General features: G+C 46.6%; 1 protein-coding gene across 1 annotated transcript in view; it reads right to left on the bottom strand.

Annotated features, from left to right (window-relative positions):
- Positions 1-13,168, bottom strand: part of MRGBP (MRG domain binding protein) — an 84,942-nt gene extending 71,774 nt beyond the window's left edge. Inside the window, exon 1 of the mRNA XM_085619723.1 lies at positions 12,916-13,168. Coding sequence (XP_085475849.1) covers positions 12,916-13,063 — 148 coding nt within the window. The 5' untranslated portion in view covers positions 13,064-13,168. The remainder of the gene's footprint in view (positions 1-12,915) is intronic.
- Positions 13,169-14,920: the final 1,752 nt, after the last annotated feature.

Below are 14,920 nucleotides of genomic sequence, written 5' to 3'. Positions count from 1 at the left end.
AAATTCAACAAAAAGAAAACCTACAAGCGTTCCTTCTGTGGAATTGCTCCTAAACTTTGCAATTTGTTTCCTCCCGAGACCAGATCCAAATCCTCAATTGCCATCTTCATACAAGAACTAAAATTTCTACTAATGAACAGATTCAACCCCCAATGAAGATGCATCCTTCCCAGACTTTAGTGACTCTTTGAATATGTTGCTATGCTTTCTTAGTTCCTTTCTGTTCCTTCACTTTTGTATTATTCTTGTATGTTCTCCTTGAGTTTCCCAGATGTACAGTGCTCTGATACTCAAAAGGGTCATGTTGCGCTCTATAAATAAAATTAAATGCCAAGTTTTTTTTTTAAAGCTTTATTGAAGTTAACACAGCTTTACAAACTGTAACCAACAACATATGCCAGCAATATGATATCCTCATTGCATTTGTGATACATGCCAATGCAGTCGCGTATATACATCAATATCTTAGAGTGTTCATGTCAACTCATGCTACCCTCACTGCGGGGATCCAACAGCGCAGGGTCAGACCATATCTGCCAATTCGTTTATCCAGTAACATTTGGAAGCGTGCTCGGGCCTCCCGACCTCCAATTGGGTGACGGCCAAGCAAAGAAAAAACCCACTCTCACTCATCCAATGCAGCCCCCTCCTCCTCTATCTCTTGTCGATGTTGAGCCCACCGTACAAAGGGTTCCCAGATATCCCGCGGTCGGGAGGCTGACGGCATCAAGTCCCAAAAGACACTCAGCTGCACATGGCCATAAGTCACGTCCGCCAGCCATCCCTTCACCGAGGGCACCCGGCTCCTACCCCAGTGTATCGCCACCTGCCGCTTCGCAAATAGAAGGAGCATGGCATGTAGTTAACGTTCTTTAGGAGGTGTGTTCTTAACATAGCCTAATATCCCTAACTCAAGGGAAGGGGCATCAGTACGGCCCAACATCTGATTGACCAAAGTGAATACCTGAGACCAATAATCCGCAAGCTTGGGGCAGGACCACGCCATATGCAAAAAAGAGGCAGGTTCACCCCCACATCTCCAACAACCAACCTCCTCCCTCAAGCCCATTCTCTGTAACGCAATCGGTGTTCTTTAGAATCTGTGCAGATACTTAAAATGTATAAGCCTCAGTTTATAATTCGGGGAGAGCTCAGCTAGCTGCCCACAGCAGAAGGCCCACTGCTCCTCCGATAGGGGAGAGTCAAGCTCCTCATTCCAGTGCTGAAGGGACCGAGGTCGAACCACCGGCGCCACACTCTGCATGGATTTATACAGTCTAGTGACTAATCTCCGAGGGGACGGGGAACCCACCACCCCCTCCAACACCTGGAATATTGGGGGGGCCGCCGGGAAGTCCGCACTCAGCGCCCTGCAGGTCTCCCGCAGTTTATGGTATAAAAATAAGTCCGAAAAAGGCACAGTTTGTCCCTCCGCTGCCACCGGCGGTTGCATGAAATTATCATCTGGAAAGAGATCTGCAAACGTGTGCAGGTGCATCTTCCGCAGCATGGGTGGGCTAATTCCGTCTCCGATACAAGGCAGTAGCGGGTTACGCTCCAGGGATAGGGACGGGGCATACAGGAGCGGCACTCCCGCCCTTCGCCTAAGTTACACCCAGACCCAGCGCAGCATCTCCGCAGTATCCACATCCCCCCTGGGGCGGCGCGCCTTCGCACAAATGGTCACTCTAAGCGGTACCGGCGCTACAGTGTCCTGCTCCACAGCCACGTGCGGTTGGAAAGGTGTCGGATGCACCCAATAGTGCAAAAATTGGGCCTGTGCGCACAGGGCATACAAGCGCATGTCTGGCGCTCCCAGCCCACTCTGACTTAATGGCAAAGTGAGCACGTCCCAGGATGCACGCGCCTGGCCGCCAGCCCACACCAGCTCAAGGATATGCGATCGCAGAGTTGCGAAAAAATGCACCGTTAGGGGGAGCGGTATATTCGCAAATAAATATAGAAATTTAGGTAGGACCACCATCTTGACCAGAGCTATCCTGCCCATTAGTGACAGAGGTAGCCTCATCCATATCTTTACCTTTTCCTCCAGCCACGTTACAGCTCTCCCAAAATTTAGCTTCCAAATGGTCTGAGACACACGACTCACCCAGATGCCGAGATATTTAACAGCGTCTGCCTCCCACCGCAAGGGGTATTCTGAGAACATCCGCGGAGTATTCTCCGTCAATGGGAAGACCACCGATTTGGACCAATTTACCGCTATACCGGCCAGCCCCTCAAAGCGGATGAACTCACGCAAGACTATATCCAAGTTCTCTTCGGGCTTCGTGAGATAATGTTACATCGTCGGCATAGAGCGATATCAGCAGACTTCGTGAGCTAAGGCCTATTCCACGCGCCGTGTGGTGCTGTCGGATTCGAGCCGCTAGCGGCTCCATCGCGATAGCGAAGAGTAATGGGGACAGCGGGCAGCCCTGTCGCGTACCCCGTGAAATCGGGAATGCGTCCGAGATCATACCGTTCACTCTAACTCTGGCGCATGGTATAGAGCAGCCGGATTTTGTTGATGAGGAGCTGGCTAAAACCTATACGATTCAATATTGCAAATAGATATGGCCATTCCAGAGTATCAAACGCTTTGGTGGCATCCAAGAAGACCACCGCAGCTCGCACGTCCGGATGTAAGTAATGCAGGATAGAGAAGATCGTGCGGAGATTGTGAGACGTGGACCGCCCCGGGATAAACCCAGACTGGTCCGGCAGGGCTATCAGGGGCAACATTGGTTGTATTCTATTAGCAAGCAGTTTGGCCAGTATTTTCACATCCACATTTAAGAGGGAGAGAGGCCTGTAGGAGTCCAACTCTTCCTTCAGCTTATCCGGTTTAAGCAGGGTAATAATCGATGCTTCACGCATTGATTTGGGAAGTATTCCAACCTGCAGAGCCTCCTCGTACACCTCCAACAGCCGGGGAGCCAGTTCCTCAACATATGTCTTGTAGAAGGCCGTGGTCAGGCCGTCTGGGCCAGGGGCCTTGTCAAGGGGCAAGCTTTTGATCACCTGGGCCACGTCGTCAGCCGTTATCGGGAGGTCCATGTATTCCCTATGCTTGTTGTTGAACTAGACCAGCGCTATGGATTCGAGAAAGGAGTCTAGCCCGTCAGGGCATTCCCCCTGGGTGGCCGTGTACAAATCGGAGTAAAAGCCCAAGAAGGCATTTAGGATGCCCTCCTGTCCCCTGACCGTGGCCCCGGTTTTGGAGCGCAGCTCATGGACAACTGTCGCAGATCTGGGCGGCCTCACCAGATTCGCCAGCGTGCGCCCCGGCCTATCCCCCTCACCGTACCTCCTGGCCTCCGCGTACTTGCCCAGAAACGTAACCTCCCGCTGCGCCTCCGCATCATACTCTAAAAGCTTAGTCTTCAGCAGACCCAGGACATCAGTAGTGCTAGCGGCATAAAAGCGCTTTTCCAGATCTCTTATGTCCGATTCCAGTGAAGCGAGCGTACCTCTTATAGCTTTCAGCACCCCGGCCTGCCGCGCAATACACTTTCCTCGGATGACCACTTTGAACGCCTCCCACAGGGATGACACAGAGTTCACCGATCCAGTATTCAGCTCAAAGTAGTCAATAATGTCTCCCCGGATCTCCTCTTTAAATACCTCGTCCATCAGCGCATGTCTCGGCAAGCGCCAGGAGAAGCCACGTGGAGGCAGAGCAGGCAACAGCAGTCGCAACAGGCATGGCGCATGGTCTGAAAGCGAGCGCGGCATGTGTTCGGCTTCCATCGTCCACAGAGCCGCATCTCTAGAGAGCAGCCAGTAGTCTAATCGGGACCAAGCACATCGGTGGTCAGATATACATGTACCCTCCCGCAACCTACCATGCCTATCCCGCCACACATCAACCAGGCCCTCCTCCTCAACAATCGCCCCCAGAGCAGCACCCGCCGTAGGCTACGGGCAGCACCCTGTCTGTCCAGAGCGTCATCTAACACCACATTAAAATCCCCGCCCCAGATAACGGTATCGCATCCAGCCGCCCGCACACTTGCCCAGACATCCTGAAAGAAACCAGGGGAGTCCACCTTCGGTCCATAAATAGCCACAATCGTCACCAGTGTGCCACCTAAAAGTCCCCGGACTAATACATATCTGCCCTCGGGGTCGCAGTGTGTCAGTTCTTCCCGCCAATCCAACCCACGCCTAATTAAAATTGCCACTCCCCGGGCGTAAGTCGAGAACGTGGCAGAGTACACATGGCCCCAGCAGGCGTGGCGAAGGCGGGGCGACGAGGGGGCACCCAGATGCGTCTCCTGGAGGAGGCATATGTCCACATTGTGACGTACTAGATATGCATGCACTAGTCTGGCCTTTCGACAGTCATTCAGACCCCGCACATTCCATGTTACACAGTTTAAGATGTTAGGTACCTTTTGGGACATGTCTGCATTAAAACGATACACCCATTATCATCCACAAATCTTATGCACGATAGCTACCACATAGCAGATTACCTGTACGCTGGAACCAATTATCAAAACAAAACACCCCACCGTCAACCCCCCACCCACTCCAACCCCCCAATCAGGTTGTGTAGTGCCCATCCTAAAACCAAAAACATTCAACATAGTTGGGAACCTTCCCATGGGGACGTGCCTAAGCCAGCATCTAACCCCGGTTAGAACAGGGTGGCCGGAAGTTCTGCAGGCAGCTTGGACCGCCACAGGACACATTTACAAGAAAAGGGGTATGCGGCAGCGCGGCAAGAGAGTACCAGAGAGGAAGCAGGTGTCCACTAATGTTCGGCACAAGTGTTAGCAAGCGGCAGGGGCAGTCAGTATATGTTCCATTAATACGATACCCATATCAGTCATTGTCACTCAGGTTCCCGGCCGCCACCTCCGCTCCCCCAGTCGGGCGTTTGGGCTTCTTTCCGCCTACATGCTTGGCAAATTTCATCGCCGCCTTGGCATCCGTGAAGAAGTGTGTGGTGCCTTCGAACGCAACCTTGAGTTTCGCCGGGTACAGCAATGAGTATGGTATCTGCGCCTGAAGGAGTAGTCTCTTGGCCGGTGCAAACTCCCTCCGCGCCGCCTGCACAGCTGGAGTAAAGTCTGGATAGAACGATATAGCATTTCCCTGGTGTGTGATCTGACCTCTCTCTCTTGAAAGCCTCAATATAGTATCTCTATCCTGGTAATTGAGGAGCTTGGCAATAATGGGCCGTGGAGGCGCCCCAACTGGTGGCTTCTGGCCCAGAGATCTATGTGCCCTCTCCACCACAAAGACCGAGGAGAGGTGCGGGTCAAACAGCTCATGCAGCAGCTCCGTGATGTATTTCTCCATTTTGGATATAGCAGTCGTCTCCGGAATACCCGTGAACCGGAGGTTGCTCCGCCTCGAACGAGCCTCTAAATCATCGTTCTTTGCTCTAATGATGCCCAGCAGCTTGTCCATGTGTAAGAGCTGTTCTTTAGTCTCGACCTGGAACACATGAAAGTCCGCCGCTCGTCCGTCCAGCGAGTCCAGGCGCGTTTCGTGTGTGGTGACCTGCGCCTTGACCGATTCGAGCTGCGACGTGAGGGCATCTAGCTTAGTATCTATGTTACGGAGGCTGGATCGCATCTCAAGCATAAGAGTCCTCAAATCCTCACCTTGGTCCTCCACCCCCTGTTCATGCCTGCTCTCTGTCTGCGCCTCAGCTCCGGTGTCCACCTGTCGCGTCGCTCGCTTACTGTCGAAGGTAATCTTCGATTGCTTGGCGTCGTGTTTCCCCATTGCAGCCACCGCAGGATCCTCCCGCAAACCCCCAGACGTATGGCAGCCCTTCCAGCCAAAGCGCGGGGTCTCCCACTCTCCGTTTAGAAATTGTGGGTTCGAGCCGGGCAGTCCTGTGTCCAGAGGGGGTGGGATGGCCCTCCAGGCGTGCCCCTAGGCCAAATCAACAGCTCCCTGGCAGCCTCAGGCAACCTCCGGACAGGGCACCGCGTCAGTTTCCAAGGGGGTTGCAGCTCCAACACGAATCACCCCGTATAATCGCCAAATGCCAGCCACCTTCTCCGCGACATCCCCGGCCACGCAGCCCTCCTCGGACCAGTGGGTCACTCCTCACTCACTCAGAATGCAACAGGCGCGCCTCCACGGGCCCACGGACCAATGACAGTCCCACATTGTCACCGCACGCCAGCAGGCTCCTTATCTCCTCCACTGGAGGTCGTTTCCCCCAGGCAGCGCTCCACAATCGCAGCGGCCAGTCACCATGCCACCCGGTCCAATCTAGCATCCCACTTCTTTGTACGGGCAGACGGCAGCGTCTCCTCAAGGCTCACCAGAGCACCAGGGCAGCAGCGCACTCGATCCGCCTCCCCTCGGGGCCTCTTCTCATTACAGGGCCTCACGCAGCCGCAGCACTCGAGCCACTCACCCCACCGGGCACCGATCAGCCGTCTCCGTACTTCCCTCCATCAGCGCCACAGTCCGGCCGGGCACCAGCGGCGTCCTCAGCTTCTTGCTCCGTGCTGCAGCGTGTTCAGCGGCCAGGCCCCCAGGTATCTGCCAGCCAGGAAGGCCGCCTCCGGCAGCTGGGCCCTCAACCACGTGGGCGCCCCGGCCTCGATTGCACGCAGCGCCGCCACCAGGCTCCGACAGCGGCAGCTCCTCACGCCGCCGTAGCAGGACTCGGGCCGTATCTCGTCCGCCAGAGGCTCCCGGGCTTCAGAAATTCACCTGCGCGGCCCGCGCCACATGCGCTATCTTTGCAGCAGGCCCCGGCGATGTCAGCACGCCCAAGAGTACAGGATTACTGATAGGATTGGATTCCGGCCGGCGGAGCTCGCTTAGATGGCGGCCATTCCGCGGCTCGGCAAGCCACGCCCCAAATGCCAAGTTTAAGAAAACAGTCTAGGGGAAGAAATAGTGATTTAGCATTATCAAACACAGCAAGCTACTGTCCAAGACGCTAGATAAGTCAGCCATTCCTTGATTTGGGTGGAACCCAGTACGAAAGAGAAGTATTTCAGTTTTGATCATGTTGATTTATTTATTTTTCATTTTGTTATTCATAAACAAATAAAACGAGACTGGCCAAACGACACCTGGCAGCTGTGTCCTTCAGTAAAAGATGAGTTACCCATAATACAATACCAATCCATATCACATACATCTAAATATCTAATATAAAGTACTGATCTGTCATCAAGAAACAGTCCCAACCAGTTTCCATCAATGTTAACTCCCATCCATCATAGCATCAGCACAATTGGACAGCTTACACATCCACTCGGAGTCGGGTACAAACATTCTAAATACGGGTTTGTGTTCACAAATTATTCCGGTCTACTAGTCAATAGGTGACATATCTTTAGGTCCAGCTATTATCGGTTGCATGATAGTGCTGAATTTAATTCTATCATTCCAGAACACAGCATATTTGATCGAACCTTGTCTCCTCAGGAAAAGGACCTTTATCCAGGTCAGGTCTCGAAAAATCATAAAAATGTTATTAGACCTGCAGGTCTAGTGACTTAAATAATCTGCTCGACCCAATTATAATGGTCTTGACCCACAAACTGTTTTCAAATTATGTGATCCTGGGCAAATATTTGGATTCCCTAAGCCGCCATTTTCTTCTTTAAAACACGAGACCACCTTCAAATATGCAAGTTCAGCATGTCTGCTGTACATAAAACACATTTTTTTAGACTAAACTTTTGCTCCATATATAATACAAATCTAGCCACATATGGGATACACATCACCACTGCCTTGCCTCTTAGTTCATTAACAGCATTGTCATCAGGGCAGGGGCAGTAATGTTTCTCAAATCATGTTTAAAAACCAGCACTTTTAATAAATATATACCTAAAGTATGAAGTGGTAGTACACTTATTTTCAATCAGCAGATTTCCCATTGAAATGGCCACAACTTTTCCCACAGACATGCTACTTACTGATAAAGCTTTACAGTGTACAAACAATGTTTAGAAATGAAGTTTCTGCAATGATTTGTAATTTGCACATCACCAAGTAAAGTGTTCTGATTTGTTTTACTTCCATATAAATCTTTGTTTGCATCACACTTCTGAATTACAAAAATATTATTTCGTAATTCCTTACATATTTTGAAATATTTGTACTATTTATTTACAAGCTGTTTAAATGTTGTGTGTTAGAAAACAACTGACATCTTACAGCCTTTTGATTCACAGTGATAGTCAGACAGCTCACTTCACAAAAAGCTCTAATTGTAGTAAGAGTCAGAAAAATAAACACCATTTTCCTAACACCATTTTCCAGGATAGGATAAGCAGCAATTAGTGAAAAGACAAACTGACATTTGACCTCTGTCCTTGAACAGACAGCAAATGTGTCAAGATAAACAAGACAGGGCTTGAAAAATCATTAAAATGTTACTAGACCTGCAGGTCTAGTAACAATACACTACTTTACCCAATTGTAATGTATTTGACCCGTGAACTGGTCTCATCCAGATTGTCACACAGTTCAGTTTACTAATTCCTCTAACTTCAATCACAGAAATGAAAGTAAATGTAGAAAGACAAATCGACTTTTGACCTCCGTTTCTGAAAGATGAAAAATGTGACAAGATAACAAGATTTAAAGGCATCTTTATTGCTCATTCACTGTGTGAACAACCAGAACACCTGTTGGCAACTTGCCATAACAGGTGAGTAAGGCCCTAAAAATAGCTGGTCCCGATTAAATCTGGCTTGCTATTGCGAGTGGGAGAGCAGATCGAGCCCTGCAAGATTGAAAAGGTGTCTATATTGCTCATTCATTTTCTGAATAAACAGAACACCTGCTCCTTTCCAGTTTAAGTTCACTCGCCAGAACAGACGAGTAGGTCCAATAAAATAGCTCAACCTGATAAAATCAGACTCGCCATAGCGAGTAGATTTTCCAAGGTCGGCAGGCTATAGCAACTAGAATTTGGCAACAACAAAAGAAGATCTGTCAGTCATCTGGCTGTTTTCAGGATGTTAACCACATATTCAGTGACTCAGCCTATATGAGCACAAAAACACTCATGTTGCATCTTCTATCTTTATCTCTAAATCTCTTTCACACAGCCTTTCTGCAGGGAACAGTTATACATGCAAATAGTAAAACGTTTTAGAATCTGGATACCCATTTCTTGGAGTCTAGAGCAACTGTTACTTCAGTCAGCAATGCAAATAAAGGCAGCTCCACTGGAAATGAGATGCAGCACACACCGTCTACTTCATTTTATAGTAAATAAAAGCGTCTAATGCATTGGTGGCATGTTTGTCTATATTGGTTAGGGTCAAGAATACTGTTCATATTGTTGCATCATCTTAAATTCATTCACCCAAGCTTGGATGCTAACACTAGCTAAAGCAGCTATTTGAGTATCTTCAGAATCTCGGATGACTCAATCCAGAAGGTTCAAGGTAGAGGATGGAGCGTGCAGGAGCAACACTAAGCCCCGTGGGACACTTTGAGGTAATGGAGCAAGAGTGGATAAAGAGTTCCCCATTTTAATCACCTGGGAGAGGTTTGTTACATATTATTTCAACCAGTCTAGAAAATTACGTTTAAAAAACCATGCGCCCTTTTAAGGTATGAATAAAGAAATCGCAATTCACAGTGTCAAACGCCTCTGAAAGGTCAAGTAATATTAGCAATGAGGAGTCTCCTTTGCCAATAACTTGCAAATATCATGGATTTGTTTCAAATGATTATGAACACAGCGTTCAAGTATTTTAGCTAAGGGTAGTCCAAAGTCAGGTTCAAAGGTATGGGCATTGCATGTGCCAGCAGACATTTTTGAATTGTGCGTCATGTGATGCACAAAAATATATATGTGATGTTACCTACATTATTTACTGGTTACTCTGGTTGATGCCAGTATCATGTAATTTGCTGTTCTACAGTAATGTACTCCAATTCTCATGTATCCAAATGCACTATATATAAATATGTATATTAAAATAAAAGGCACACTAAAGCAGATTATTTTTCAGACCCAGTAGCTAAAAGGGTGACATTGTTGCCATCAATTCCTGCCTTAGTTTCTAGTTTCATTTTAGAGTCACGATACCCAGCCTGTACTTGTCTGTGTTCCTTTGTTCTTTCTTTTGGGTACACACCAGAAACAGTTCTTGCACAGCTAGCAATTAACTCACCCTTAAGTCTTAGATTTTGGCACTGTCACCGCTACCTACCCTAAGGTAGTATTCCATCAATTTCCAATTTATTGTGACATCCTATGGGTATTATTTCAGTTACTACTCCTTTGGGGCAGTTGCAGTAGACTAGAATTTGGGACCGTAATGCTAGAAGTCAGACTCTGAGGGTGTAAGCTGAGAACGTTTGTTTTATCCTTCCTGTAGTATTTAGTGTTTATTCTATCAATATTGGTGCTCTTCATTATTGACCTCCAGATAGATAGCCTGCTAGCTAGGTAGACAGGGGCATTGGTATAGACTAGAGGGCCTCATAAGTGTGAAGCAGACCTTGAAGTTGATCCAGGCTTGCAGGGGGATCTGGTGTAGATCCTATAGCACAAGGGTGATGTGTTTTTTAAGCCCCTTGATGAACTACGCTGCTGCATGAAGGATGTCATGAAGAGGGGTGTTGCTTTCATCTAGGTGGAAGAGGACTATAGTTTGACCTGTTGTTCTGAGGACTTCTCCTGGATGACATAGTTTAATTTTTAGGAGAGAGAATTTGAACAGTGTTGGGCTCCCTGGCAACATGTTCTTTGAGTTCAAGTTGAGGTGCATAGAAGGGTTTTTTACCTGTTCTGTCAGATGGAGTGTGAAGCCTGTTAGGTTTAAGTTAAAGAGTCATGACTGAATCAGAGAATGTTGGAAAACGGGATGCATTTGGTCTTTGTGGGGTTTAGCATCAGGTAGTTTACTGACATGCAAGTTTGGATGCTTTTGATTCAGGCTTTGAGTTTCTGTATGTCATTGGTTGAGATAGAGGTGGGTATTGTCAGTATACTGTTGAATCTTGACATTGCCGACTACAAGGATGACTTCCAATTGTACATAAAAAGTATTAAAATGGTGATTGACAGGGTGGAGCCCTTAGGTTGCCACTTGAGTTATATGATGAAATATGTTCAATAAACTTACAAGATTCTGCAATAAAAGGTATTTGGGAATCTTTTGAAAATCGTTATTATTGAATGCATCTCAGACATATTTGCTTGAAAATCGAAAGACATTAGGACAGCAATGATTGTTATTAAGTTCACAAGATTATGTGATGTCTCCCAAAATTCCAGGAATTTTGGTATTGTTTTCGTACCACTTAAAAGACTGGGGGCAAAAGGATTAGTAATAGTTTTCGGTAAAAAAAAAAAAGAAAACATAGGTCTAGTTTGATTGACCCAAACTTCTTCTGTTTCTTCAATATCATTTTATTATATCCAATGCCTCTATTTTTAATTTACACTTTATTCTTACTGTACTTTCACTATGTGACCACTTGAGCAAAGAGCAACTTTATTTAATTCCTAACAATATTGTCAACTATATTTTTGTCTTTCTTATGACTACTATTTATGTAAAGCAATTCTTTTAGTTAGGCGATGAGTCTCATTCATCTGCTAATTTTCCATAAAATGATACACCTTCGAGCCTTTGTTGTTTGTTTTATGCATTCCCCCTGGCTCCTTGTAGATTCACGAAGGCTGTTCTTGGTGAATATTAGTAACACTCAATAACAAGAATTCCAGAACGTCCCTTTGTTTGATGATATCAGCTTGAGTTTGGAGACAACGTGAAACAATTTGTTGGATGGCCCATTTGCTTGCTTAACTCCAATATTTTACCAGAGACCTCAATAAAATGGGGCATGAATAAATGTGTTTCTGGGCCAACTCAGCCACAGCTGAACCGTGTTAGTGAAACAGAAGATGGTAAGAGTGAAAAAAATAAAGAATTGAATAGTGGGGGTTATTAACCTACAAACGTGGAGGGCGGGGTCCTGAATAAGCTCCAAATACTGTGTAGCAGGCCTATTAAATCACAAATGTGGTTGTCTGCAGATGGCCCATGTCACGTGAGACTTTAGCCCATTCTAAAGCTTTATCCAACACCATACTGCATGCTACGACCTGTTGTTTCAATTCTTACACTGCAAGTGCATATGGTTATTGTGTCATTAATAACGAAGTGTGTTTTGCCCAGTTGTAAATATAAGCATTCTAATGTGCCACAGAATCATTGGGTAAGAAGCTCGTCTAGTCCAGTTTTCTTCAAAATTCTTGTAGTTCGTATATCTCAGGACAAGACCCAGAATGCAAAGAAAAACCTGCAGAACCCACTCACGGGCGAAAACATGAGCACTCTGAAAAATCTGTATGTCAGGATGGGTCAGTGATACTGTAGCATTGTTGAGTAGATACTGAGACAGGACAACAGGAAGTGAAGAGTTACTGAGCACAGAAATGAAAGGTGATGATTCACCTCCAGGGGTATTTTACCCTTTAAAGTTGAAAGGGAGGTTTAAAAGGATTTGAGCAATAAACAATTATATTTCGTGATGGGTGCATTTTTAAACCAACAGCACCTCATACGTACATTTTTAAGCACTTTATTGTGAAGAAACAAGAGGAATTTCAAGTTCCTGAGTGCAAAAGTAATTTACTGAATCAAAGACTAAACAGGTGAGGGAGGAAGGAAAAATAAACACCTCACCGAGACAAGCCCATGGGGCTTGAATTATAACAATAACGTCTGTTATGAAGCACCTGATAAAAGCACTGGGAGAGACAACAGAGCCATTCATTGCTCTTGACAAGGGTTATTTAGGCACAGAGAATGCGGGAGTGAGAGGTGTTGAACAAAGGCTGTAAAAGAGAACTTCTCTGAATTGAGACATATGTAGGACATGGGGAGGGATAGCGCATAAAAGGGAGGAGGACGGAAGGAGGATTAGGAGGTTGAGCCTCACCCACGGGCTTGTGTCCCAGCATGGCGTGGAAGAGGCAGACCTCTACTTCAGGGCTCCAGACAACCGGTTCCTCGACCGGGATAGCGGGCGGATCCAATGGTAGGGGAGCCGGCGGTTTCTCCGCACCTCCGGTTTCCGCTTCACCCATAGTTGGCCGTTACGGTGCTATTCAAACCTGATAGAGGCGCGAGGCCGACCAAAGCCCCGTAAATGCCTTGGGGTTCCGTAGCTATGTTCTACAGATAGCGAAGAAGGACTTACACCGGTAGCCATCTTAGAATGGGACTCATGCTGTGCAAAAGTGGACCACATTACCTTGTTACACTGTGCCCTGGTTTTCTAGGACGCTATTAACTATCCTCTTCCCAGCAAGCACACAGATTGAGTATATTGCTTTGAGAATTTGCTCAGCCCACTGCGTACCGCTGAGCTATGTGGAAGTGCTCAAGTTTAACACTCAACTAATCCCGTCCTAAGATGGCCATCCTTTGTGCAAGCAGGTCAAATTCGAAGCCATCTTTGAATGGAGCGTCATTCCACGATGCCACCCTAAAAGCACACAATAACATGAAACGGTTGTGAATATTTCCACTTTCTTATATATCAAAGTGATCATTCGACCATCGCCGCAGTACCTATGATCATTTTAATAGTTTAGCATATTCGTTCTATCGAAGGTTTGATCTAATTTACTAGTGAAAGAAATACATCCTTTAGAAAACTTAACGACATGACTACATTACAATACAACTTTTGTCGGTGATTAATTATAATTTTTATGCAACTGTTAAGAGTTCAAAATGACAATAGGAAGGGACTCTTAGCTATTTTTTAATTGCGTTAAACCCTTATTTATAGCTGCCAAGATTTTATTGCATAGATGGCAACATTTCACAACAGGGAAGTGTGGGAAATTTTGGGAAAAAAATCAGGGACATTTCCCCCCCCCCCCATAAATCCTGCCAACTACTACACCATTCAGGGATTAGACTAGCGCACTTTAATGCCGGTGTCCACATCACTGCATTAAAATGCATTGGTCACGCATATATAACTCCCTGACATGCTATTGATTTCTGTTGAAGAAGAGGCAATTTCAGGCAGGAAACACCTAAAATAAAGGCTGAATCGGGTCTGTGGGAATGTATGTGATTGTGCCTGGATGTGACGTTAAATATTTTGTATGTATATGCGTAACATTTCAAAGCCATGTGTGACACTTTATCACAAGGAGAACGAAGCGATAATGTTTACATCAGTGATACTCAAAGTACGGCCTGGGGGCAGCAAGCGGTCCTAATGAACTTCACATGCGGCCGAAGGCAGAACAACTGCACTGGGCTGCTGTTTATTTGAAGGAGCAGTGACATTCAGAAAGATGTTAAATAAACTGCAAGCATTTATTTACACCAACTGAAGTAAAAGAGAACCAACAAATAAGGTGTCCTGCACCACTTAACTTTAGGAAAGTATTATTTTTTTGGAGACATTTAGGGCCGGATGTACGATAGTTTTTAGCTGTTTCAAACAGAAAATCGGACCGTTTGCAACCGCTAAAACGGCTAATGCAATGTACCAACTTTATTTTGCAAGTCGGTAACCTATTGCCGACTCGCAAAATAGGGGTTGCAAGTTGCTGTTAGGAAGGGGTGTTTCAAGTCCCTTCCTAATAGCGAGTCGTAGTGGCATGTATGAATGTTTTGCGACCGGAATACAGTCGCAAAACATTCATATATGACAGACTCCGTGAAGGAGATGGTAACCCACTCACAAAGGGGAAGGGGTCCTCAAAAGGGACCCCTTCCCCTTTGTGAATGTGGGTGTCAACATTTTTTAAGAGTAGGCATTGGTCCAACGGACCACTGCCTACTCCTAAAAAATGAAAAGGAAACTTTTCATTTTTCTCTTTTGAATGCATGATGGTCTGTTGTCCTCAGCAGGCCACCATCCCTGTGAGTGCAGGCCATTCCCAATGGGTCACAAATTGCGACCTACCTCGCCAATA

This window comes from Triturus cristatus, chromosome 7 (genome assembly GCF_964204655.1).
Source record: "Triturus cristatus chromosome 7, aTriCri1.1, whole genome shotgun sequence".
Lineage (NCBI taxonomy): Eukaryota > Metazoa > Chordata > Amphibia > Caudata > Salamandridae > Triturus > Triturus cristatus.
The sequence above is the reverse complement of the archived record's forward strand: the minus strand, read 5'-3'. Positions and strand labels throughout refer to the sequence as shown.